Source organism: Dermacentor silvarum, chromosome 1 (assembly GCF_013339745.2).
Source record: "Dermacentor silvarum isolate Dsil-2018 chromosome 1, BIME_Dsil_1.4, whole genome shotgun sequence".
NCBI lineage: Eukaryota > Metazoa > Arthropoda > Arachnida > Ixodida > Ixodidae > Dermacentor > Dermacentor silvarum.
In genome coordinates, this window is record NC_051154.1 from 54904301 (window position 1) to 54931880 (window position 27580).

General features: G+C 42.8%; 1 protein-coding gene across 2 annotated transcripts in view; it reads left to right on the forward strand.

The window, feature by feature from the left end:
- Nucleotides 1-21192, forward strand: part of LOC119463535 (protein naked cuticle homolog 2-like) — a 49010-nt gene extending 27818 nt beyond the window's left edge. For both annotated transcript variants that reach the window (XM_037724371.2, XM_037724377.2), the window contains 6 exons: nt 2454-2532; nt 4066-4190; nt 6313-6408; nt 7572-7832; nt 9573-9757; nt 13645-21192. In XM_037724371.2, coding sequence (XP_037580299.1) covers nt 2454-2532; nt 4066-4190; nt 6313-6408; nt 7572-7832; nt 9573-9757; nt 13645-14008 — 1110 coding nt within the window. In that variant the 3' untranslated portion in view covers nt 14009-21192. The remainder of the gene's footprint in view (nt 1-2453; nt 2533-4065; nt 4191-6312; nt 6409-7571; nt 7833-9572; nt 9758-13644) is intronic.
- Nucleotides 21193-27580: the final 6388 nt, after the last annotated feature.

The window sequence follows — 27580 nt, forward strand, 5'->3', positions numbered from 1 at the left end:
GTTTCACACAGCCAAGGGGCCCCACACTCATCCGAATGGGTGAGCATGGTGTTTTGTTGTTCATATGTTTATGCATATTGATGTCAGAGAAGCTAACATGGACAGGATCCTTCTAGAGTTTAGTAACAGACTCAAATGGGCAATCAGTTTTGAAACATTCGCCTCTGCTTCATGCCTGTAGATTTGCAGATGAGAAAATGTTTTGCTTTGCACTTGCTGCTGGTTTCACCAGTCCCCTTCAGCCTATCTGTGATGCATTTCTGTGCGAACAGAGTTAATAAAAATATGAAATAGAACTTCAGCAGCTTTGGCCATACAGCTTCCTAGTTGGCCTGGCTATGATCAATAGGCCTTTGTTCTCAACTGCACCCCTGTCCTAAGAAATGACAGTAGCAAAGTTGAGATCTAGATGTTTGCATTTATGGTTGTTTTATTCATGTTAAAGGTAAAATGCAGCACCATATAGCCTTCTATTACCAGCACGTAAGTGACGCAAACAACTTCGGCAGGTGTACACTCTTGTAACACAAGAAGGCGAAAGCCTGCGGCACATTTGGTAATACATAAAGTTATACAATTGGGGTTATACTTCTTTGTAAGACATATTGGTAATGCATTAAGTTATACATTCGGGGCTAGACTTCTTGCAAGATATAACGAGCCGCAACGGGAAGTACACGTGTGGCACTAATGCGACCTCCTGAATGCCACATATGAACACTTAACATAGTACCTAAAGTGCAGCATCTTGGTGCACGCCCTAGGCCACACCTTCAGTCAGCAAGATGGCTGCGACGTGATGTGTGCAATCATACATGCACTAGGCACACCTTTAGTAAGCCTGAACCGTGGAGCAGCCGTGGCTTCAGGGAAGCGTGCTCGTTTTGCACCCTGGAGACTCCGGTTTGATTCCCACCCAGACCAAAATGTACCAAATTTTCTTTTCAAAGCCACTAATTTACTTTGTTTACAGGAACCTCCCTGAGAAATGTGACATCAATCCGAGCATTTTTTACGTGTTTTTACTATTTGCGGCGTCGGCAATTTTTCGTCAAGGCGCCCTTTCGCCAAGGCCACTGCCAAGGGCAACGCCAACATAGGCACCTAAGGGTTTCGCCTTAAAAACAGCACAGACAACAATAATTGAATGGTGGAAATTACTGTGGAAAATTTTGCATGGCAACTGAATGAACAGGTCGTAATGGACTTTACATAAACTTCGTGAACGGCTGATCAACAGAAAAAAACCTTTGCGGATGTATGCCAGTCTGAGCATAACTCGTACATCAAAGTCGGCGAAGCTGTATGAGGGAGTTCTTGTACCCTTCAGAAGTCCTAGGGGTCTGTTTTGTCACTGCCCAAAATCTACCCAATAGTTTGAAAATGCTTCACTATATCTGGTGCACTGTATCTGGTTCCCGAGCCTTTTGATATGTTTCACTATATCCGAGCTTTGTATGGAGACATGTTTTTTCTTTAAAATAAATAAATAATAAGGACAGACGCTAAAATTGATCTCAGTCAGAAGGCCCAGATGCGATATTCAGAAAATGTTTATTGATTTGGGCTCCTAGTTGACCTCCACCGTGGAGCCGGTAAAACACAACATGACAGTAGTGCACCCAGGATCTCTGCCAGGGGGGGGTTGACAGTTTGCCAATACCATCTAAACAGCACTAATTTCGATTTCTTCACGTGAAATTGTCAATAAAATGCGCATTTTGCGAGTGTGCAGACGATTGCGCGTCTTACATCTTAGTTGCAGTACTCAAATGCGGTAGGAAAGAAAAGGGGTTCAACAAAAGGGGGGGTTAAGTCGGCCTCAGGGGGGGGTTCTAACCCCCGAATCCCCCCCCGTCGGTGCGCCACTGCAACATGAGAAACAAAAATTACGGATGACTGGCTAAAATACCAGGCAAAGAATTGAATAATTATTTATTGTCTATTCAAATGAGGCATATGCAAGGTAACCTTTATATTATAACCATTGTTAATTAAGTTTTAAAACAAATTTAGATAGGCTGCATTGCTGGCTGTAAGCTGCTGCACTCTGGACTTCGTCGGCTTTCATTGTCGCTGCAGGGAAATAACTTCAGAACGCTTCGCTCTAAAAAAACAATGCAGTTGGCTGATGCCTGCTGTTATGCTTCTTGTGGTGTCCATTAGGTAGCACCACAGCGCAATGCAAAATGTGAATTTAGATTTTAGCTGAAGGCTGTTGGCAGGGGCACTTAGCTTATTAACCATGTGTGGATCCAGCTAGCAGTACTCAGTGTAGTATATAGGAGAAAGGTGCTAAATGCTTTATTTTGTATAGGCACAACACTGTTGGCACTGTGCTACATAATGGGAATGTCAACATTAAATTGCAGTGATTGTATGTGGGCAGTCCACAGAAATTCAAACTGTCTTGCATTTGCCTTGATTTTCTTCAATGTCCGCTTTTGTTTTAGGAGCTGTCCCTGTCACTTTGTGATGATGAAAGCTGCAAACCAAATGACCAATTTGAGGAAGAGAAATGTTTGCATCACGGTGAGTGAGAGGGGGGGGGGGGGGTATGCTTTTTACGAGCATGTGTGACTTGTCAAGTTATAGTTAAAGGTCAAGTTATAGTTAAACCTCATTGCAACGAAATAGGATATAAAAAAGTAATGAATATAACAAATTGAGTAAAATTTGCTTTGAAATCCCCATAGAGATTCATAGTGCAATAGTATAATGAAGTAATTCTGGCTCCTCCTTCAACTTTGTTATTACAAGGTTTTACTGTAATAAAACATGATTGAAATGGCAGGCAGAAATAAATCAAGCGTGTTCCCTGCGATTCAATATCAGTTGGTAATCACTAGATTGGAACACATGACTTGAATGCAACACTTTAAGTCAACTTGAATACTTCCTGTCATACTACAGAAATGACTGAAGGTAGTAATTGCTTGGTCACGTCATCATGCTCCTGTTGCGGTCATGTTTTCTGAGGACAGCTTCTTAATCTACTAGGTACCCATTTTTCCTTCTGCCCCATGCTTTTGTTGCCGCATGCCTCTAGATTATTCAGGGGTGAAAACAACTAAGAGCATAAAGAAATGTGACATTTTCTTGACTTAAGTGTACTGCATAGTTTTTCGGTGGTTTTCACAGTAATAATGCTCACAGCAGTTGCTCAATGGGTGTTGTACTTGCTGCTGAGCGTGAGGTAGTGGGTTTGATTTCCAGCCACAGTGGTTGCATTATGACAACAGTGGAATTAAAAATGCTTGTGTGTGCCAATTTAGGTTGCATTAAGAACTGCAGCTGAACAAAATCATTTCCGAAGCATTCATCATAGTGACTCTCATAGCCCCAGGGTTGCTCACTTGTTAAATCCCATGAATCAGTACTAACAATAATGCCAAGGGATGGGGAACAGTGTGATATGAACTTGTGTGAGCATATGAGCATACCTACATTTTCAGAAATGTACCTTAGCTTGAAGCCTATTTATGCTTGACTTATGGTCAATATAATGCCTGGCGTGAACGTGCCCAAGACACTCATTGCCTTTCTTTGGGCATTGTCATGTTGGGCATCCACTTGACCAAGCTAAGCATTCGGCTTCAGCATTCAGCTTCAGGCTGAAATTTGGGCAAGTTGGTTTACATACATGGTGAAAAGCAGTGCAAATTGAACACGGACAGAAGAAACTCACTGACGAGCACTGACTCGCAACTGACGCTTTATTTAATTCGCGTGAACTTGTGTACATACGTTATCAATAACCCTGATTTAAAAAAGAAAGAAAACATAAAACCCCTATGATGAACCACAGTGAATGTGCAGAACAAAGCACGTATCACCAGCTCAAAGCTGACTACGTGGCGTGAAAAAAAAGCCGTACAAGTGTAATAAGCGCTGTGGAACAAATGATTGTATGTCTAAAAACGCTGCTTCTTTCACAGTGAGGGCAATGGACGGCTAGACTTTTGCACAGGTTGCCATTTTTGCTTATGTGAAAAGCTTCCACGATTTCGCGTGAATTGATCACGGTGTGTAAACAAAACCTCTGTTTCAATAAACATTTTCCAGAAGGCAGCACAGGCAGCACAGAAAAGGTGACTACACCATCATTGACGGAGGATGACGAGCGACCAGAGAAAGCTGAGGAAGAGAGGAGTGAGAAGGAGGAACGAGGAGAAAGTCTTAATGCAACGGTTAGTTCTGGCCTTAGAGTTGGTGTTACTTCAAAATGTTATATTTCTCTTATCACATGAGTGCAAATGTACTCTATGTATGAATGCCAGTACCTGTCGAAAATTGGATGACACTCGCACCGGCGGTCCACCTGACTACCATCTGTGGATTTATGGTGCACACCATAGACAGCTGTTGGACTTCATCTAATGCAACAAATTGTACATTTAAATGAATTTCGATATCAACAGTTACTTCGCACTCCCCTCCTAAAGTGATAGTCAACCCCATAATTATGGTGTAGAGCCTCTCTTGCTTGTGTGCACAACAAATGGTTAATTATAGCATCATTTAATGTGGACCAGTTCAAAATGCATGCCAAGTGCAGTGTGGATTTGGGTGGGAAGCAGGCCACAGGTTACATTAATGTAAATTAAAGGTGGTGTCACATGGTATTATATATAATTGATAGACGGCACCATTGAGGCTGGCTGCAGTTGTCGAAAGTCGCATGCTGACCATGTAGCCAAAAGTCTTATTTTTTCACTCGGCACTTAGCACTCAAGACTGGTTAAGTGTGGTCAGTAGCTACAGTAACTCCAGTAGCTATGACTTTACCTGTGGCCTGCTTCATGTTTGAAGACACACAGTTGAACGAAATGAAAAATGAAATAAAAAATTATTTGCTGTGCTCATTAAAAACTGAGTCCGCATACCCTAATTATATAAAAAAAATCGTACCCTGACTAAATAAAAACAAAAACAAAATTTTGTTCGTACTCCTTCAAAATTTGCTTCATACATGTCTTGCAATATAGCTCGAGTGCCTGTCAGATAGCATCCGCCACTGTACCTAAAAGCTTTGAGAATGTTTATCATGGTGCATTGTGTTTTATGTACATTCAAAATTGTTCTCATTTTTCATTTACTGCATGCATATCCAGAATTACTAGGAGGATGTAATACTGAGGCTGAGCTGTCTTTATGTATACTACATATACATAGTGTTATGTGTACATTCAGTCTACATCATGATACATGAAACATTTCTCTGTGATGTCAGTATTAATACCGTACCTGATTATGCTGCAATTAATAAAGATATGCAAACAGAATTGGGCAGAATTTACAGGAAAACGTACTGTTTTAAATTGCAACTCTATCAACATTCATATACAGGATTAAGAAATGTTAATGGGGAAGGGGAGTGACCGCCTAAAGATCTTGCGTTGCAGCCTCTTGGCTTATTAACAGGTGGCAGAGGATGCACATCAATTATTGACACATGGTAAGCATGCACAATGAAAATGTCAAAAATCACAGCTAAAGAAAACAAATGTTCATTAGAGCAATATACCTGCTGTGGATAGTCAAAAGATAATTTTCGGCTTAAACAATGCTGAAAAACTGCTCTTTATACAATTTGCTGCAGTTAGTTTTTCATACACAGACATTAAGAAGTAAGCAATTACTGCAAATATTGTGTTATTTGGGTTGGTGATATAAACGCTGAAAAAGTCGAGAAATGCCTAAACATTTAATATGTTTTAGATTAGTGTAAGTGTATGCCACAAGAGGTAGCCTATGACTTCAAATGAATGTAAAGTCTCCAGATGTTTTATGTTCTGCTTCAAAGATTGCTACCATCCTGTATGTTTCCCCGTTTGTCAGCATTGACAATTGAATCTGTGGCGACAAGCGACTGGATGTAACCATAGGTCTCAATTGGACCCTAAAGGTGGAGACAGGACATGTCAGCTATGCATCAGGTTTCGAGTTTAATCTGCCGAACATTAGATGGTGCTGGCATGTGCTGGGCGAAGCATCGGCGTTGTTTGCGGATGAGACCGCCTGCAACTGGGGATTTGATATGATACCAGTCCTTTGGTCGCTACAAGTCATTTCATACTTTTTCTTTCTTTTTTTTTATAACAGCTTTTTGCGTGTTTACATGTTCACAGAGTTCTTTTTTATCCTGTGTAATAAATGGGCACACAGTTGTTGAATCTCTAATAATAATGACAATAATAATAAGAATAAAAATAAGAATCTAATGCATCTTTATGTAAAAAGGACTTGGAGTGAGAATCAAGTAGACGCAGATAAGTAATAAATACACATGATGTTTTTTCATACATACAGGATGTGTCTTGCAATAAATCCCACCATGGTGAAGAGAGACAGGAGTTTTCCTTTACACTCTACGATTTCAATGGTCATGGCAAGGTAACGAAAGATGTGAGTGGGCCAGTTGTTTTATACTTTTATGCTTTTACACCCGGTGAGGGGGCTCGGTATGGCTATGGCAATTTGCTACTGAGCATGAGGTCGTGGATTCGATTTCTGGTCACAGTGGCTGCATTTCAATGGGGGGAAAATGCAAAAATGCTTGTGCACTTGGATATAGGCACACGTTAAATAAACCCAGGTGGTAAAAGTTCGTCCAGAACTCTTCGCTACAACATCCCTCGTAACACACTGTGACATTAAACTTCACAATTATTACTTTTATGTTTTTAATTTTAATTTGAGTAAGCAGCTCTTGTTTCCCGCTGTGCTATGACTTAAAGGAACTATTAAAGATGAAGAATTATTGATAAATATATTTTTGTTGATTTCATGGTGAGAGGTGATTTCTAGAAAAGAAAATTAAGGCCGAACTTCCATTTCTTGAATTTCACGCTGGAGTCTCCATGCCGGTACATCAATGTGATGTCTTGGATTTCAAATTATTTTCATGCATTTAGGCTGGTGTGGTGCAGTAAAAGTTCTATAACCTTGTTAAGTCGTTGGCTTCTTTAGAATACATTGTGGTCCACTTCCACTGATAAACAACTAACTAGGCCTGAGCAGACGCCGTCAAAGTCCATGCATCACGGTGAGCTGGTGTAGGAACTTCAAGGCAATGTCACTACTTGTCTCATTTCTGTGGCTTTTTTGGTGCTGTAGAAGCATCTAATACAGCTCAACTAATTTTTCTCTTCAGTGTCTCTTTAAAAGCAGCTGTTCTTACCTTGAATCTCACCAGTTCTGTTTTGTGATTTCATGCGTCTGAGGTGAAATTTTATCACTTCTTTACATTCTCAGTGTTTTGAAGTTTGTTTCTCGAAAACGTTTAAGCAATGGTTTGTAAACCTGCTAATGAATATTATAACCAATATTCATCAGCTGGTACATTGGCTTGTTAGATTTCATATTGTGCACATTGTGCTTCTATCATTGAACACCTTTGGTTGCACACTATCAACATCAGTTTGTGCCAAATGGTACTTGGCAGTGCACAGATTTCAAGCTTGTTTGCATGTGTGCATTTACAATGGACATTTGTTTGCCGATGTCTGCACTGGGGTTGGCGTGCATAATGTTGCTGGTATGGAAAATTATTTTGGTCTTGTTTTTAGGACATTGCAAGCCTTGTCCGCTCCATTTATGATGCACTGGGAAAGAAGAGCCTGCCGAAGTCGGGTAGTCGAACCATCAAAGTGCGACTTGCTATTGGACCGGATGAGGACAGCTGCCCAGTGCAGACCCGGCCACTTTCTGAGTCTTCAGCACGCAGCAGTGCTCCAACAGCTTGCACATTGCTCACAGATGAACCACCTCCTAGTCGCAGACCACCAGAGAGCCTTTCAGTTCCTGTGCACAGAAAGTTTCCACCACAGGTTGGCTATTTCTTTGACAATCGTTTCTTACCCACTGGCCAAATACTGGTGACTATTCTCATACTCTTTAGTAACATTTATTAAAGGGACCCTAAATCACCCCCTTGGGCTTGGTTAAAAACACAGTCTGCGGATAGCATACGCTGCTGTCAACATCTCAGCCAAGTTCTGCAGTGCTGCGTGGACCTTGCAAGCTGAGCGCTAAGTCACCTTTCTCTCAAACGCTCTCTTTTCAACAGAAGCTTGCTTCTCACTCTTTTCTGTGCGCTCAATTTCATAGTGAAGCGGATGCCCATACGTGGCTGCCATTATCAATAAGGGTGTTCGGATCAGTGCGCTTCTTCCTACTGTTACTGTGTATATTTATTTACGCAGGCTGAAGTAAGTGAAAATCTGCTTTCGAATTTGGAAAATAATCACATACTTTCGGAAGAAGCCGACTATCGTAAGCTCACGCTCAGACGTCGCCGCCTGCGTAGAAATTAAACTTTGGCCACCCGGCTTATCGATGTCGTAGCCGTCGGGTCTCGCTAATTCTGACTAGTTTTGAACACTCAACTAGCGCCGAACCACGCGAAACTTGGTCAGACCACATGCACGCTTGCCAGGGCGTGCTCACTCCTGGCCGCTCCTGGTTAGATGCCTTGGTACATTCCGCTTCATAATGAGTTACTGATAGCGCTTTAAAGTTAGGAGTGGTTACTATGCGTTGGGTCAAGCTGGTGCAGGACGAAGCCGGTCCACACCACGTAGCACAGCAAGACAGGAGCATGTGTGCGCGAGCGTGTCATGCCAAGTCATGCACAACGCAAACACTGCTGTTGCATGTAGTTGCGGTCTACTACCTAGCGTAGATACCACGGCTGCCACGGGCTGCCGCGATGAATCCACTGGCTTAGGGTGTCCCGATGTCCTCCTCGCCGGCAGGCAAGGAGGATATCGGGACGCCCTAACAACTGCTTGAGCGCGCTGTGGCTTGCTGAGGACAGTCGTAGGCACTGAAATCGGAAATAGTGGCGCCATGGTGACGTTCAGTAGGCGGAGCGTTGTGGGCACACCCCGCTCCGCTGTAGCCTTTGCAGTGCAAATCATTGAAGAAGGAGCGGATGCACCACTATTGGTGTGTTTGATTGCCAATAACTCCACTTCTGCTGAACACTTGAACTTTTTGCGGCAACATATTTCTGAAAGTCTAATTTAACTTCATGTGCATTTCTCGACTTCGATGAAAAGTGGTTCGGGGCCCCTTTAAATTTATATTTTCAATGTATACACACACATTGTACATTACCTTTGTACCGGGAATCTCAAGTTTAAGCACCATTTAGGAGCTTCATGGGTCACATGCAGCCCATAGGATGTGTGTGCTGAACACTACTCCACACCTTGTAAGTTGTATTCAGTGCCATGCTCAAGAGAACATGTTGAAGGCAATGACACCAGTTTGTATTTCATGTGCACATGATCTCTGATATTATTGCATGACTGATATTACTGGAAAAATAAAAGGAAGTTTATGTTCTGTGAAAACAAGCCCTTGGTATTATATTGAAAATTCGGGAAATTGCTATTTTATAAACTGACTCTGCTAGTTTTTTGCGCATTGACCAAGCCAATTCAAGCTAGTGCAAAGCATTGTGATGGGTATTTTTTCTGAAAATGTTAACAAACTTCGAGGAGCATTGACATTGACGCTGAAATAACGGAAACCTACTTATCAGTCTCATTGGGTTTTCGCAGGCAGAAAATGTTCCTTCAGCAGGAAACAGGTGCAAACACCCATCTGGTGGAGTGCCACCGTCACCATTGGGAAATCGCTCACGGAGGGTTAAGCCTCGTGTTCATCAGCGACATGAGCTGCTACAATGGCTGAAAGAGAGCACAGAGAAGGCTTGCCATCAGTCATCTGCTGCAGAAGACAACAGGTAAGCATGTGTGAATAATGGTGAATGAAATGCATCATGCCTCAAATTTGCAAGAAAATTAAAAAGCTTCAGTACAGTTGCTGTCTTGACGTGTTTGTGTAGCATGTTGTGTAGCATGTTTGGTGGAGAGCATTATGCATCATGGTAAAGTGGTGGCAACTTATATTTGTTAACAACAATAACTCGCTGTCATGAGTAAATCATCATACCTGCCAACTCTCCTGAATTTTTGTAATGTTTACAAATTTCAGCTTCTACAACATTGCAAATGTTGCATTTAAAGGTGTGAAAGTATGGGACAGCACAAGATTGCAAAAAATTTCGTACAAGACAGAAATTGTGATATAATGTGTGCTGCCCTTTTATGGTAGTGCAAGACACCATATTCCAGAGGGGTACTTGGTTCAAGGAAGTTTATTTACACGAGTTCCTGAAGCAGTCGAAATCAGCACTGGCAATGTTGCTGAAAAAGTCACTGTTATCTAAATAGCATGTATTGCTTCTCAGTGTCTGCTGTTTCTGTTGTGATGACAATCGTGTGCTGCATCTGAGGCGAATCATTGTAAATAAAGTGCATACATATCCCACAAATGCTGTGGACTCAGGGAAAATTAAAAAAAAAAAGAACAATTTGTGCTACACTCCTCCCCCCTCGTATTATGTCATTAGGATTTTTACTAATTTTTAAGTTCACTTTAAGTTTAAGTGAAATCTTATATTTTTTTTGCTTGGCGTTAACAAAGTAACTTTTGGTGTACATGAACCTGCTTTGTCATCAAACACGTGGATGTTTAGCGAGTTCTGTTTTTGCTTTGTAATGTATTGTACCTAGGTCATGTAATGAAGAAAATGGCAGTCAAACACAATATACTGAACCTCAAGATAATGAAATCCACAGTGTAGCAAAGATTTTCTTTTTTATTTCGCGATCTTAGTTTCATCGAAAACCATGTATTTTCTCCCGCAGTTCACCAAAGTTATTCTGTTCGGCAGTTTCGATTTAATGAAGTTCATGTGCATTGCATATTGTATAAACCTTTTGCGACAAGCAAAAAAAAAAAGCATTTCCAGGAAAGGAATTCACCGTTTGCATGTTTCCTGTGGCATGCAAACGTTGCCAGCACGCCATGAAAAACACCTAGACTGATATCACTGGCCCTCGCACACTTGTGTGAGTTTTTTCCCCTAGGTTATGTACTGCCATTTTGCTAGTAGGCCTCTGATCGCATCAGTGCTGGCTTAAACACTTTCGTTAGCCGCACTCTTTGTTGGATTCCCTTTGCAAGAAGATCTGAAGCGTTGCAACGATGTCAGATAAGAAAATCTAGTATGAACTTCTATGTGTCGATACAATATGGCTGTGTTATTAAGAAAGCTGTATCGATTGTAAAATGTCTAGATGAGATATACTGTGACATTCATTTCTATTCTAGCAAATTTAAAGAGGTACTTAGCGCATACCGCCGCCTTGTTTTTACTCAAATTTTGCAGCAAGATCACATTTTAAAAATCTGCATCGTTTAAAAAATCATTTGAAACACTCGACATTTTTGGCTAACCAGCACGTACAAGAAAAAAAAAAAAAAGTAACACCATCATAAGCGCAGCTCACCATGGCAGAAGCGAGGTTCTGTGGGGACGTGCCAGTTACGCTGCCTACCAAGTTCAAACCAGGCAAACAATTCCAGTAGTTTTATTGAATGATGCAGGCCAAAAATGCTGTATTGGCGCAAAGTCTCGGTAAAGACAGAGCAACGATAAGCATTAAATAAAATCTGTTTACTTTATTAGAACAAAAGTGCAGGTCACTGCAAGTCTGCATACACTGTTACGAACGACGGCAGGCCGACACGTCCACCACAAACATTCACTTTATTACCGTACTCCACAAATCTCCACCACGCCATCCATCCGGGCACACCACACCTTATCGCCACTCGCGTCTTCCTTCCTCTCTCACTGCCTCACTCGCGCCACCTGGTCCTTCCCCTGGCAGCTACAGCCAACCGCACGTGCGGACTCCCAAGAACCGCACTTTGCCTCGCCTCACTTGGAGCTCTCGGTTACTTTCTCCTCGCAACACACATTGCACACAATGAGCAAATGAGCATCAAGTGCTTGCGAGCTTTCTATGCGCGGTGTTGACAAGCTTTTTTGCCTTTTTCTCTTTCTCTAAATCGACGACTGCTCTACATAGCTCAGCCAATTATAAGTTTGTTTGTATATACTTAGAATAAAGCAAGAAAAAGCCCAAAACAAAGCACCTTATCTACGTCTTCCCGGCCCCGCTGATATTCTGCATCCATTCTTCCCGCTCTTGTTTTTCTGCTGGAAAGTTGTAAAATCCGATGCCTTTATGCCTCTTGCTATTGTATCGAGCATGAATGAAGCTTGAATCACTGGATAAAAAGCGCCTGATGTTCAGCTGAAATAGTGATACGAAGGCTGTGAAAGCAAAGACCAGAACCGACGGGGAATTTCGGGCCCACAGTGCACTGCGCAGGGCTGGTGCAGCGGTGGTGTAGGGAAACTGCTCGTGATATCTGTCGATTGTCAAGCAAGGAGAAAATGCACCGCTGTGCATCATTCCTGCTCAAGGGTATGCTCCGAAACATGTTGGCAGCCTGTCGGAACATAAAAACACCAACTGGCAGTTGGCTTGCAAGTACCCCAACAATGCTGAAAGTAATGTGCGTTGTTTCAGTGCCATTGCTCCATTGACCTTGTCTTTATCGCAAATGATCTTGCAGTGATCTTGTCCGCACCAATCACCACATCACTGCAAAGAAAGGGTGGCCTTGAGTTGGCAGGCGATGATGATGATACACGTGTATGCATGGTGTTATTTGATGGTAGTTGCTAGCACTAGGTGCAGCGCTGAAGATTTGCTCTCGATGTGATCTCTACCACACGCACCAGCACTTTTGATCCTGTAATTATTGCTTGGTTTCTTGAGATATATTATTTATAAATGCTTTCGGTAAAGATTCTAGCCACAAAGACTTTAAAGTATAGCCAGTGACTGGTCAAGAATGCAGCAGTAAGTGCTTCTCAAAGGGTATGTACACATACACTACCAACCAATAGCCTTGTCTTAACTCACTGTCCTTCCTTATCCTTTGTATCCATGTCTCCCCCTTTGTCTAGCTTAGGCACTTTCTTGCCATGAAACTCCTCACCCTGCAGGCACGAGTGATATCCGTGTCTGCTGTGGGGTCAGTACGGCCTTTCAGCTTTCGTAGTGCATATTCAGCAGTGGTGCACACCCACACAAGACTAAGGGGTACTTTGTTTGTAGGAGGTCAGTGAAATCCCTCTCATAATCGCCTATTCAAGTGATACATTTGTCCTGTGAGCTGTCTTCATCCCCACTAATTTTCACTGTTCTGTGTTTGGTGCACGACTCCAGAGTTCTCATTGCTACGGGACAACTCATTGGAATCTGTAAGGGATTTATTTGTTGAAGCACGATGGAACAAAGGGCAGAACTTGTGCTTTCTTGAGAGGAGCAGTTTCATTTCATCACTGTCTACAAGAACTTGTGTAGTAATTCCTGAAGCATAGAAACCTTGACACAACAAAGTTATTTATTTAACAAAAGCTTTTCACTGCAAGCCAAATGCCTTGCCCTTTCTTCCACTGCTTCAAATTGTCATAGGAGGTTCTTCATTATCATAGGTAATGAATGCTGAAACTCTAATCGCATTGGCTGTGTGACTGAATCATATTCCAGGATGGATCTTTTTTTTGTCAGTTGTGAAATGATGCTTTTCAAGAGAGCTTTTCGCCTGCCAAATATTTGTTGAATCTGTGGTTGCATTCTTATTGTGTGCCACAAACTTGGTGCATTGGCTTATGATGTCAATACGAACTGTCATAATGTGCAGGCGATCGCAGCAGCAGGCGGCAGGCCGCAGAGCTGAGGCCACCTCTCGCCCAGAAGCGGCCCCATGCCCCTATCAGTTACTAGACCGAGGCCACGAGTGTGGCGGTGCTTCTGCAAGTCCTCAGTGTGAGCGGCGTCAGCATAGGCGCTCAAAGTCACACGAGGAAGAGCCACCCTGCCGCGGCTGGCACCACCACTACCGGCACCGAGAGCGAGACTTGGAGCGTCAGCGTGCCATGCGCCAGGTGGCCAGCTGGATAGAACGCGAGCAACTGACCGGCCCACCACCCCCTCCTGCTCAGCGTCACGAGCACCACCATCTGCACGAGCATGTGCATCATCACTACCATCACTACGTTGACTGACAGTGCGCCCATGCTTTGGCTTTTCCCTGTAGGTACACTGGCCGGGAGCATGATGTAGTACGCTGACTGGGAAAGCAGGCTCTTGCTTCTCTAAACATAGACACAGTGGCAGCGGGCAGCTGACCATAGGCATCCACTGCACAGCACCACAGACGTACACATCCTGACCCTGTTGACCATAGTGACAGTGAGAAAGACAGTTCTGCCATCGTGGAGCCAAGCATTAGGATCTACGGCATCCCAAAGGTGCACATTGTTCATCACTAACTGGACCACTGCACCGAAATGTTAGCCTGTTCTCCACACCATCAGGCCTCCATATTTGTGGGTTTTCTACTCTGCTGAGAAAGTAATTGGGTATGCCATGAAATGAGGCTGGGAAGATCATCCCATTTCCTAAGCCTTAATGGGTGGAACTTTGTTCCTGGGGTTAGAAAAAGTGAGGTGAAAGATAGCTAAACGAGGTAACAGGTTAGAAAAGATACATGCTGCCTCATATTTTATTTACACTCACATGTACACATCCAGAATAGGCTGTTGCAATTGTAATTTGCATGTAAGTGTTCTGTGGAGAATGTTTAGTATTTGTTAGTATGATGCTTTTAGAGTGTGTTTAAAGTATTTTGTCATGTGCCAGTAGTTGGATGCCGGTGATGGTATTAATCATAATTAGCAGAGCCAGTGTATCTGGCCCATGTTTTGATAAGCTTTCCAGGCATAGGAATATCTCAAGCATCATTTCTTTTGCTCTGCATTGTGGTTGCTCATAGGTGCATCTGATTAAATGCAATAATGTACTTTGATTTTATTTGGTGCAGCTGTCAACACTTGCACGTCTTTCTGCACATTTGCTTAGCAAAATGCATGGCAGGTTACACACGTTTTCTTCATGTATATCAGGGATGGTACTAAAATGTTTTAATCCATACAGTATATGTGTACTTTTCTCACTTTTGGCTCGCATCCTTTTAACATTAAATTATAAAAATTCCAAGGAATGCTGCGTAAATGTATTAGGTGCTTGGCTAGTTGACCTCATACAGCTTTCTGTAACAGTCAAGTATAGTGAAAAGTGAAAATCTCCAGCATAGTTGTTGGACATGAGCCTCATGCCTATTTTCATGAGTCCCAAGTGGAAAGTACTATTAAAAGTGAAAATTATGATAGCAAGTGTATCGAGATAACTTGGTTGATAGGACTATTTAATACAAGCTTCCATGCTTTGAGTGGATCTCAACTAGTTAAGAGTCAATAACATAATGAGCCTGCGATTTTTATTTGCATTATAATTTACTAAATTTGCTGACTGCAAGAAATGCTTACCTTTGGAGAATACGAGAAGGCACTTTTGAATTTGGTAGAATAGCCATTGATGGAATATGAACAAAGAATTTGTGTTCAAGCTTAAACATAGAAAAGAAAGCATCTAAGATTGGGGGTGCATGTCTTATACTTGGCATAAAAACAATCATGTTATTTCTTAATGTGTTAATAATGCAGTAAATGTATGCTTCGGCTCACTCACTGGTAGTAAAAATTATACTGAAGGCAGACTACCAGCCTTGATTAACCGGTTTACTGCTGAGGTTAATTTCCGGTATTTATTGATGTACTGTAAAAATGAAGATGAATGAAAATTGATGACAACCACAATTTGCAGTGTGGTACTGTTGAAAGCAACTTTAAAGCATGTGAACCATGGGTTGGAGGTGTAGTAAAGTCGAGCTCACTTTTAACGGCCCCACTTTAGAAGAAACTCTCATTTAGTACAGATAGGTTTTCATTGCCCAAGACAGTTTGCAAGAAGTGCAGAGTGTGCTGACCACTTAAGATGACTTGGTCACCGTACTGGGCAGTTCGAACAGCACAGCTCGCTATCCTGTTTATGTAAAAAATTGCCATACATCTTTTTTGCACAAAATGTTAAACCTGCAACTTGTTAGCTTCGTAAAAAGATGTTTTAAGAGAAAGTACAATTACTGTATTTACTTGAAAATAGGTCGAACATGAATACAGGTTGACCGCTATATATTGAACTCACCGAGAAATAAAAAATTGTAATTCGGTGTTGCCCTAGGTGGCGCTTCTCAGGATGCTTTGAATAAAGTTCTTCGTAACCGTAATTTGAATATAGGTCCACCCATGTCTTTTTAGACAAAGTTTTAGACAAATAAATGACTTGGAACATGGCATGTTTTTCTTTATTGTAAGCTCATCTACGAAAGCTTGCTAGTCAATGCTATAAGCTGCATGCTCGTCGGATGCTTTGCAGGCGTCCTTGGCACCCCAAACAATGTTTTCCTCGGTGCTGTTGAGTGCGTTGGCTGTGCAGCATTTCTTGAAGGCCAGTCGGGATAATATTCAGTGGGCACGATGAATAAACTTTGTTAGCTCAGTACTTTTGCTAACTTAGTTGATGAACATAGGTCAAGATTCTTTGGTCACGAATATATGTCAGTAGCTCATTTTAGGGAACATTAAAAAAAAATTTTGTATTCTTGAATTGAAAGATTTGTATTCGTATAATTACGGTATAATGAAACGTTATAGTAAACACTTTTTGTATTGTAAGTAGTTCGTTGTAAGTGGGCTCGACTGTAATTGATAAAGGGTCTGTAAATATGTGCCTTGTAAAAACTGAAGGTGCTACAGCAGACAATTTTAGCACTTTGTGGAGTCCAAGCTTTCTTTACTGCCGACCCTAATTGCAGGGTCTTGTACTGATATACTGATATACATGGGTACATCAACACATCACTGCCAAAAACTTATTTTCTGTGCCTCCTAGCCAAAGAAAAAGAAAATGAAGATATGCTTTCTGACAAGGTTTGCAGTCTTGAGTTACTCCTTTCTAGGATCTAGTGCACATATAGTGAAGAGAATTGATATTAGTCTAAGCCTGGATGATAATCTGCTGAGAAACACTCTGTTTTGGAATATTTGTCACTGTTGGGCATTATGAAACTGTTCTCTATTTAAAAGCTAGTCCTGTTTGGTATTTGGGATGATGGCCTTGATGCTTTTGTTTGAGATTGTGTGTTCTGTACTGTTCTAACATTTCGTTTTAAAATGAAACACTGAAAATGCTAGTGCATTTTAATCACAGAACCTTTTTCATGTCTGATTCAGACATCAGACTTCACTTGTGCTATTTGAAACTCTTCACTTGAGCAGAAGATTTTCAAGTTTACTTTCATTTCATGCTTTCCAAATACAATGGAAACCCAACCACTATCACAGCTACTCTGGAAACGAAAAGCAGGGATAACAAAAATTCCTTTATAAAATGGTATGCTCCTTGCCATGTAGGCTTGCATCTGCTAAATTGTGTGTTGTAAATAAATTTATGAGAAAATGGTAAATGTAAAATTTATTGAAAGAATGTAAAATTTATTTGAAAGAATGACAGTAGGCACCCATGTGATTATGTCATTGCTACCAGCTTGTTTCCGTCTGCTAGCCTGGATCATAATAGCATGATAGCTTGTAACAGAAGACTTCCTTTAAAACGAACTTTAATGCACTCTGTTCATTACATATTAGGCTTGAAGCAAGTTTGCTGCATCTGCAGGAAACCAAACAAAGGTGTCAAAACTGTTCAGCTTATCCAAGAATTGAGCTCTAAGGAGAGGCTATTGGATATGCATTCTTCATAGAACACTTTTTTTTTTCCATGGTTGGATATAAAATGTTCTGAAAACAAGTGTTTTATCAGACTGTGTGAGCTTTGTAGTTCTACAAGCAAACTTGTTGCAACCATGTGATGAAAAGTTGGGAAAACATTAGTTATGCTTTGGCACTGCTTGATGTTTTTAATCTAACTGGACTTTGAGAGTCCTTAAAGATGCTGTGGCTGGACAGTAGGATTTCACCAGTGATTTTGGTATACTGTGTGCATGTGGTACATTAACCCTTTCAGGCCGAAATTAATTCTGTTCATTGTAAAAAATTGGTCTTTGCAATTTGAGATGTGCATGATCGCGGTAGTTTTAAAAAATTTTTAAATCTGTGCTCACACTTTTCAATCAAAACTTATTAAATGATTCCAATTGGAATCAGTGGGGCTTGGTGGACTTGAGATGCGTCGTTTCAAGCAATACGTGAAAAGTCTATTTTAGGTGAAATTCTTTGAAGCAATTCTTTTCTTTGTTGAGGCAGAGGTGTGTGCCACACTTCTTGTAACGAATGCGGGAGTAAGAGCGCATTCTTTATTTTTTATAGTTTGCGCAATGGCTTCTTTTTCATCGGACGAATCAATGTCACCTCGAGGGATCAGCTCAAGCTTCGCGACTTCTTTCTTTTTCCAATAAAACTCACATGCGCTGATTGTCGCCATCTGTTCCGAAAGAAATTGCCCCCATTGCCCCCAAAAAAGTTTATCTACACGGCATAAGCTCATATCAACAGCATAAAATCACAAAAAGCTGAGCAAGGCTCCACCAATAATACAGGCTCCTGACGTGATAATGATCCATCAGGTAACACGCGCCCAAAAAATGGCCAAGTATGGCATGGAAACGCCGTTTGAGCACGAACAAACACGCGATTTAGTCAGTGAGGTAACGTCAATCGAAAAGGTATCGCGTGAGTAGTCGGGGCCGCTACATCCCAATGATTCCATTTGGAATCATCAAGATTCGCAAAGATCTCCGGTACCCGCAAATACTTTTTGCCGAATAATTTTACTGCGAAGGGATAGCATAGCACCTAATAATTCAAATCGAAATGTTCGAGACAAAAATAAAATTATTGTCGTACCTCTGCACGGTGAAAAGAAGAGGGGATCTCGGCTAATGGCAGGAACAGTGCAAGCGATTCTTTTATTTTTTTTGTTCAGAGGTGACAGCACTTCCTTGAGTCTACCAGCTTGCCAGCATATGTAGAGCAAGGACTAAATACGAGTTGTAGCGTAAGAACACTCTTTCTTTTAACCCGGGGTTCCCCACTGAGCTACAAAATTGATTCCATTTGGAATCACTGGGCCTTAAAGGGTTAAGGTAACCCAAATAACTTCCCTTCAATATGCCTTTGTGCAGTTGGAAAAACCTTATTTATGTGGCCGTATTTAGTACAGCATTTTTACAAGCATTCCTATGTATAGGTAGCATGTTTTGAGGGACCATATTCTTTTGATATTGTTTGGCAGGTGCAGAAGCTTGTGCAGAAGATGGACATGCTCTGTTGTAGAAAGCTGAACATAATTCTACAAGCTACTAGTTTGACCTGTATATTCTAAAAGCTGCTGAATATTTTATGTAACTTGTTTCCTCTCGCAATGGAAATCACTTTATATGTGTTACATGCTGCGCTGCATTGTGGACTACATCTGTGCATCAGTGTTTTTTGCTGGATTTGGTGATATTGCATCAAATGTGTGTCAATGTCAGCACTCCTATTGCCCACGTGAGGGGAAAAGAAAACTGAAAGATATGCTCTTGCAGACTTTTTTCTTGTATGTGTATTAGGCGCATCCTTATGTACAGCAGGCTGTGGCAGTTATATGTGAAGAGTGGCCTAATTTTTTATTACATTTATAGCTGTATACCATTCAAATTTCACTTCCCTGAGCGCTGCTAGGTTTTGATTTGAACTGAAGAAAAATTGAGGTATTTTTATTTCTATTACATGAGTAATGCGGACAGACTGGGAGGGCATGGACATCATACTCAGTAGATATGTACTACTTAGGAAGTGGAAGGTAATTCTTCAAAGCTTCATATGAGTACTTGATGGGTCAGTTTGTATACCTGTAGGTGTATCACTGTGGTTATTGAAGTTATACTTCAGTACTGTCAAAGTACTCGCCAACTTTTATTACAAAGATAGAAAAATTATGTTTAGCAGTAGTGGTTTATTGTAACACTCACTTTGCCAGATATTGTGAAACCTGTCCAGTCTTCCACTGCTTTTCTTTATTCACTTAGTAGTGCATAATTGGAAGAAAGCTGCCAGTGATGAGTTTTTCTGCATTGCAGGAATAACCAGTCAGTTCTTTTAGACTATACCTGCCGATAGCTCAGGTAGACATGTATATTTATAAGTTAACCTAGCGAATTCCCCACAATTTGGAGCAACCCATGAAACAGCTTTTACAGAGGAATGGTTAGCATGTGCTATGAAGCAAGGAAGTAAGGCTGTACAGTTCCCTTGGTTTGCACTCTTGGGTGCTTTGTTAGTTCAATTGGTAGAATAACCAATTAGTGGAAATTACTTAAAAAGGCAGAAATAGTGCTGAACTTTTATTTTAGCTGAATGACTTTGTTTGAGTTGTTCAATATTCCCTTATATAAAGTAGGCATATTGCCTTCATTATGCACTGCTAAATGCACCCCTTCAAATGCCTGCCTGCTTCTGTAAATTCATGGCAATAAAACACAAACATTTTCTTTTTATTTTTATATCAGTCTCCTTTCTACCCTGCACATTTATCCTGACTGCACTGAATACTCGGTTGTTGACGTTTTCAGCTTGTACATAAACTGCTCAAGGAGTCTCAGGGATCATAGAAATAAGAACTGGGCAAACATTCTGAAATTTTTTGCATTTGTTGTGTATAAAGTGTGGACATTCTTGCCATTATATAAATGTATACATATGCAGATATTGTAATGCCATGATGCGATGGTGCATTGATATTAGGTGCGCCTGTGTTATTCTGCCATAATTGCAACCTGTGGATTGTGTGTAAGTTATTTTGTACATAAAATTCCATACCTTAAGCCAAATGTCATGTCAATGCTGCATTGAGGGCATTGGTCACACCAAGGACCTCAGCAAGGGCTATTGCACCACTTTGAACATTTGTACAACGTCACAAGTGGGGAGCAAGCCTCGTTGTACTGAGTGTGCTGAATAAATGTAATAACTTCAAATCAAATTTAGTGGGCAGTTGTCATTTCATTGGTTGTAATATATACTCTCTCGCGGTGATTATTACTGCCTGCCATTTCTGTGCAGTCAAGCTTTTAACAGTGCTTACAAATTCTTTCTGTCAAAAGCCATGTGCCTAAGTAGAGATGCTAAGAAGTGACTGACTCTCCTAAATTTTGATTTGATGACGTCTCGAAATGATGTGCTTTCCATAGGTTATGACAACTGAAGTGCGTGCACTTTTCAAATGTGCATGTATTGTTGTGCGTGTTTATTTTGACAGCCTTAATAAATTCTTAATGTTTGCCACTGGCTTCTTGGTGCTCAAAGTTGGCACAGAAATATCATTTTGTGGTCAAGTCTGCGTAACAGCGCATTTGGGATCAATGTTTTTTTGTTCCACAATACCCAAATATATAATTAGTATGCCGAATGAAGCTTTGCCTGGCTACACAGCCCTTGTCAGTATACTGAGTGATTGGTGTCAGAGAGGCTCTGCAGACAGCTGTTGAGGTCAAACACAGCTGCTGAAGTAGTTTTCTGTGCTGTGTTGAATGTATTGGAACGTTAAAATCGAGAGCTGAAGCCACTGTTATGGGCATACGTCCAGATGCACAATGACTGGAATGAACATCTAGATGTGATCTCCTTTGCCTGAGAACAAGTGTAAACCACACTGTGCACTGTGCTTGCATGCTAGCAGACAGCGTGAAAAGCGAATATAGAAACTGCACTAGGGTCAGGTTGAGTCAGAAGGCTGCCTATGACTGAGTACACTAGGACATGGAATTTCAAATGGAAGATTTGGTCTTGCAACACATCCATGCACTCAGCGACACGAGCACTGGGCTCACTGCGGACTTATCACCCAAATCAGTGGGACTCTTTGAACTTGCTGAGAAGCTCTTGCAACTGATCTACAAGATGAGGGATCTGACAACAGGTCACAGGAATCTGACCACAGGTCGTATCAGTGGAGCAGTTCGTATCGGTGAGCTGAAGCGATACTTTCATAGGGAAGGTGGGAAGCTGTGGTGCAAAACCACAAGAAAGCTAGTTCCAGTTAATTTTGTGCTTCAATGCATAAAGCGACATTTTGTTAAGCAGCTAACTGGAACGCCAATGCATTTCTCCTCAAAGTTCGGGAATTAATATCTCGAAACTGGTGTCATCCCGAGAATTCGTTCCAAGTGGATCCGCCTTGTGAACTCCGCGGCTACAATTTGTAAATTGCAATATGGGACATCAGGTAATTAGTTAAAAACTTAATTAGTGAATTTCTGGTAATTATTCGATTATGCATTTCACTTTCTTGTGCAAGTAGTGTCCACCTCTTCGAGTAGACCAGCTCATGAACTAGAATGGTGCTATCTGCCACAGGCAACCTTTAAGAATTTTTTAAAGTGTTCGCTGGAACACCCTGCAAATATATATATATATATATATATACATATATATAAAACCTTTAATAACAGTTACACTGGAAACTTCGTATGACCTCAAAAGATTGTTCACTGAAGTGAGGAGCTTATATGAGTATTTGCAAGACCTCAGAGTAGGAGACAATTCAGTTTTACAGCCCGAGTTCCCTCGCACCGCCAAGAGACTGGCGTCTCTTGGTTGAGCCATGCGACAAGCGGATTCAGTTAAGCACGTTGGGGAGATATGTGTTTTGTGCGTATTAAGTAGCACAAGTACACGTCTATGAAAAAGCAATGTAACGCCTTGTAAAATTTAATACAAAAGATACAATCAAGAAATATTTTCCTGATGAAAGGTCAGTTATTAAGAAGATAAGACATAACATATATAAACATTAAACGATATATAACACTTTCTGAACACAACTTATGATTACAATTATTAGCACAAGTATAATGTGATTCCATAATGCTATAGTTTCATTACATGTCAAAGCATGCCTTATGCCACTGGTTTCGTTTATATTCCGGAGGCAGCTGGAACAAAGGATTATAGAGTTAAAATTATCAGGTGGCCAAATAAATAAGACAGCGATATCTCAAAAGCGCGAAAGGACTCTATATCAAACAGGAAGAACGTGGATTGTGTTATTGAGAGGCAAATGCAGCATACGACGAATAAAAATTAATAAGGAAAATGCACAGATAGACTTTTACAAATAGCGCAACCACGCGTCTTTTCTTACCCAAATGCCCTCACTCTGCCTGCGCTGTTATGGACCCCATTTTCGTTCCTTTGTTTAACTTTTTGCGTTGTTTTCTAAGCCAGGTGGTTTGCTTTGAAGTTGGTGCCTTTTTCTCCCCTATTAAAGACATCAGTTGTCTGATGCGATGATTTCACCATCATTGAAAAAGTGTTCATTCGGGCATTTGATCTGGAAATGAAGTCGTCGGCAATCTTAATCAAATTGATTTTGCGGGAGAGTTCTTTGTGGGCGTGAAAAAATTGCCAGATGGTTCAAACGGGCTTGTCCAGTCGTCGACTGCAAGTACATTTTCAGGCAAGAAAAGGACCTCTCGGATGTGGTCGACGAGACCGGTATGGTCAATGCAATTTTTGTAGCTTGGCAAAAGGTTTCGCAGGTGTTCGCCCAGCCCCCCCCCCCCCCCCACCGTAAACATGTGCACGACGTCTTCGAATGAGTGCAATGATGCCGACCTTTGTTGGCTTAAAATGTCAATCAGCATATCTCTGTGCACAATCGGGGTCCTGGTTCAAGGTGTCACCGTAGAACTATGTTATATATGCTTCGTCTTCCTTCCCAATGGCAAGCTGCTAAATGTGGGACTTATGCTGCCACATATCATGTGGATACCTGCTGTTTAACGAAGACAGCACTTCAGTACTTCATAGAACCTGCGGCGGTACATGTCACTCGCTGATGGAAACACGTGAGGTGATCGAGGAACCTTCTTGATAGCAGCGTGGAGTCTTCTTTCGCTTAGCGGCTAGAACACACGGGTCTACTTTTACTTCTACTTTTCCTGTCTCTGCCATACATATGTGGGTCACGCGCTTCATTTTGGAGTTAATCTGCGCCGAGTTCAAGCTCGGGCCATCCCAGATGGCTGGTCCCATCGCGTGCGCTGTCTCCCCGCGCGCATAGTGTTATGTTTCCGCTGGTGCTTATACGGTGGAAAATACGCTTCCTTTTCAGCGTTAGACCGGTTCTGGCGAAGTACCGATAAGCGAGGTGCCCACTATTGCTTTTATCGTTGGTGCTATTTGATCTTGCCGTTGAGTGCGGTAGTCGGGGGACGTCGAGGACGGACTTTGGGAAATGGAGGTTTATTTACATTATTTACAGTGCTAATATACAAAGTAATGAACAATCAAACAGTGATCGACGGCCGGCAGCAAGTCGGACGCTGCGGCCCGTGGCAAGAAGATTAATCTCTCCTCGATTTGTCGCTCTTTTAACCCCTTCGGTCTCTCGGGGTCCCGTCATTTTTGGTCAATCGTCGAGCCAGCTCAGGTGTCGTCATTTTCCTCCCCTGGTATTGGCCCGTGCAAGTGCCGTCATATTCGGCCAATGGGGACGCTCCGAGGGCTTCATTGTCCGATGGCTGGTTTCCCTCCCGCTTTGCCTCCTCGCCTGGAAGCGCTCGGCTGAAGGAGACGGGATGTTCTCGGAACGGCCCTCCAGAGCTGCAAAACCGCTTTGCACTCGACCAAGGCTTCCTTCCTGGAACCGTGCCAGCCTCCCGTTCCACTTTTGGGAAGAGTCAAGCAGGGGGAGAGACAATAGCTCGACGTGCGGTGCGTGAGGTAGGAGTCGCCAACCTGTCTGACGGGTCCGGTAGCGTGGTTGACGCGCCTCGGTGCACCATAATTTGAAATGCGACGACCTTTTAAGGTGGTGGGGAAACTTGATTGATTCCGGGAAAGGGTCCGTATGCAACAGTGCTTATGCTGTGTTTGTAGCCGGTGCACATTGCAACGTCCGCAGCCGCGGTAGAAGCGAGCTCGACGCCCGTTTTCTATTTCTCTTTTTATTGGGACAGCAATTGTATCGACACCTAAGGCAAATTTTCGCTGTCGTCGTCGCCGTGATATTCCGTAAAGGCTCCCTTCAATGGTCAGGCGGCGCAGCGATCGGCTTAAAGCCCCTTAGATCGGCTCAGCCGTCAGCGCCGCCGTGTCAGTTCCGCGAAACACCGAGGCGGCCACTTCTACGAAGGCATGCTTCTGCGGCGCTCATTTGAAACAAGTCGGGCGTTCTAAACTGCGGTTTTTAAGGCAATTGAAAACATTGAGGCCCATTTTCGAACACCGACACTCGAGAAAGGACGTCAACTTTACGACAACAACCATGTATTTCGTGTCAAAAGAGTAAACACGACGGACATCGCAGCAAAGTTCTGGTCACGACAAATAAAGCACGTTTACAACGTCGAACTCAAAGTAAGTGAACAAATAAATAATTTATTCCGCTTAAGTGGGCAAATACGGCCGTAGACGTTTTTCAACTTTCATTTGTAGCTTCTGTATCCTGCGAGCGTGCCTTGCTTATCACATTTGTCGAGGTTTTGGCAGGTAACTTGAATGATTCTTTATGGAGCTTTTTTCTCCGTTGACAAAGAGCCTCGAGCATATTCTGGTGTTTTCATTCGGGCTCCAGTGTGAGAGGTCATCACCGGAAAAGGCCCTCTCCACGGCCGTCGGTCGCGCCACTCAAAATGTTCTGGTACACTCTAATGGCGTTTTTCACTGGTCGATCTGGAGCGGCCGCCGAAATCCTGGAGCGAGCGCTCGCAATTCACCAACCCTAATCTGCCAGCGGAGAGCGAAAATGCTCCGCGCTGGATCGTACCGGAAGTCTGCGCACACACATCACAAAAATCAACGTCCGCTCTGCATGTTTCTATGGCCACCAATACAGTGGCTAGAATAGGGAAGTGTGATTACCGCCCGGCGGCTCCTATAGGCTCCGTACAGTCGAGTTTGCGGCTGCTCTGGCGCCATCTGGCGCAGCGACGCAACAGTGTTGGGAAGTGGGCGCCGCAGCTCGGCCGGCTCGATGAGTGTTCTTTCCCGCGCGCTACATTTAGTCTCGGCCACGGTTGAAGCCGTTTTGCTTTGTTCACCAGCCTCCTTATTTTTTTATACGTCTTGCGACGGTGCAATGGCATGCGCTTCATCGGCAAGCGTCGGAGGTGAAAAAAAAAGGCAAGTGGAACCGGTGATACTGCTGCGTAAAGGGCTGTCACAACCACGAAGGCCAGCCGGTGATAAAGTTGTACAGGTTTCCTGGCAAATCTTATGAGATCGAACGGCGAAAGAAATGGGTCGCAGCTGTGAGGAGAGTAAAGTAAGTCAGCTTCTTTGATATTTGTGACAAGGTTTTTTTCTGTAAAGCGTGCTACACATGTGCGTTTCACAGCTCGTTGTGCGACGCCAGCGGCCATGGCCAGCTGCTGAACATTTAAAAGAAATTTGTCACGACTTTGCTGATTTGACGACTGCTTGCCGTTGTCTTAGCATTCGGTATGATCAGCATAGCACTGGCATGTGCGATGAGCAATATTTTATGCCAAGGAAGCCTATTTTGAGCTGGCGAGCACTAACTCGACGATCCTCGTTTCGGCCGCTGGCGCTTGAGAGGCGCGGTTTCACATGGTGCGATTTTTCTTGTGATATACATTTGCGACGTATCTTTGTAAAAGCAAAGCGCGTATGCAAGGAAAGGAATTCGCATGCGATATCGTATCTCGTGAAAGGGGCCTAATGAGCCTCGATCATTGTACATGATGAAGAACGAACATTTGCGTCATGTAAATTAAGATCGCCTAGTTAATAAATCTCGTTTATCAGCGCAGCAGGTGGCTCCGACTGGGTCCCAAACGAGTCAACGAGGATAGCATGGTCACTGCCACACGATCCAACAATCCGAATCGTTTAGCTCACTCGACATGACTGTGCTGACGACAGCCTACGAGTGAGCGTGTAGCTGCACGCGGTCCAGATCGAGCTGTATGACAATCTAAAGTAACAGTGTGACAGGGGCATCTAATGATAGGCCGCGGCGTACAACGCGCCGGAGCGAAATGAGGCATGCATTGCCAACAGTGAGGCGTCGATTAAAAATCGGTTTCAGGGTGTCATGTTTTCAGGGTGTCAGTTTAGTGACTTCAATTTTAGTATAACAGTAAGCTTTATTCACGTGAAGGATGACGTCGTATACTTGCTTTCCCTGTTGCGAATGGCACTTCGCGTGAACGTCCACGCCGTCTTTCACACAAGCAACATGCGAAGCAGCGTAGAGCTTGTCTCCGCTGGTTACCGCTGCACCGTGAAAGTAATCGTCTATTCATTTAATAGGCCTGAACCCCGCAAAAACTATTTGTGCCATCACAGAGGGCCACGCTTGTACTTTCACGTACACACACGCACAAAAACAGAAAGCGGATCGCGGATATACGAGCGGCTTTCGGAGGCGTGTATACGTAGTTCCGAAATCTCGCTGTCTTCCCCCCTTCCCAGGTTCGCGCCGCCCGCCACATGCGACGCTGAGCATCGCGCCACCGCTGCTGCGCAGCAGCGCCGCCTGTTCACTGTACGGAGCCTATGGCAACCACCGTCGCCGCTTGTGATGCATCCGCCAGAGGGCGCTCGCACTCGTTTATACGTCGAGCTGCGCGCCCGATACGAATTGGTCCGCGAGTTTCTCCCGCTTTCTGTTGGAAATTCTCGTGCGTAGTAATGTTTCGTGCGGTGCCG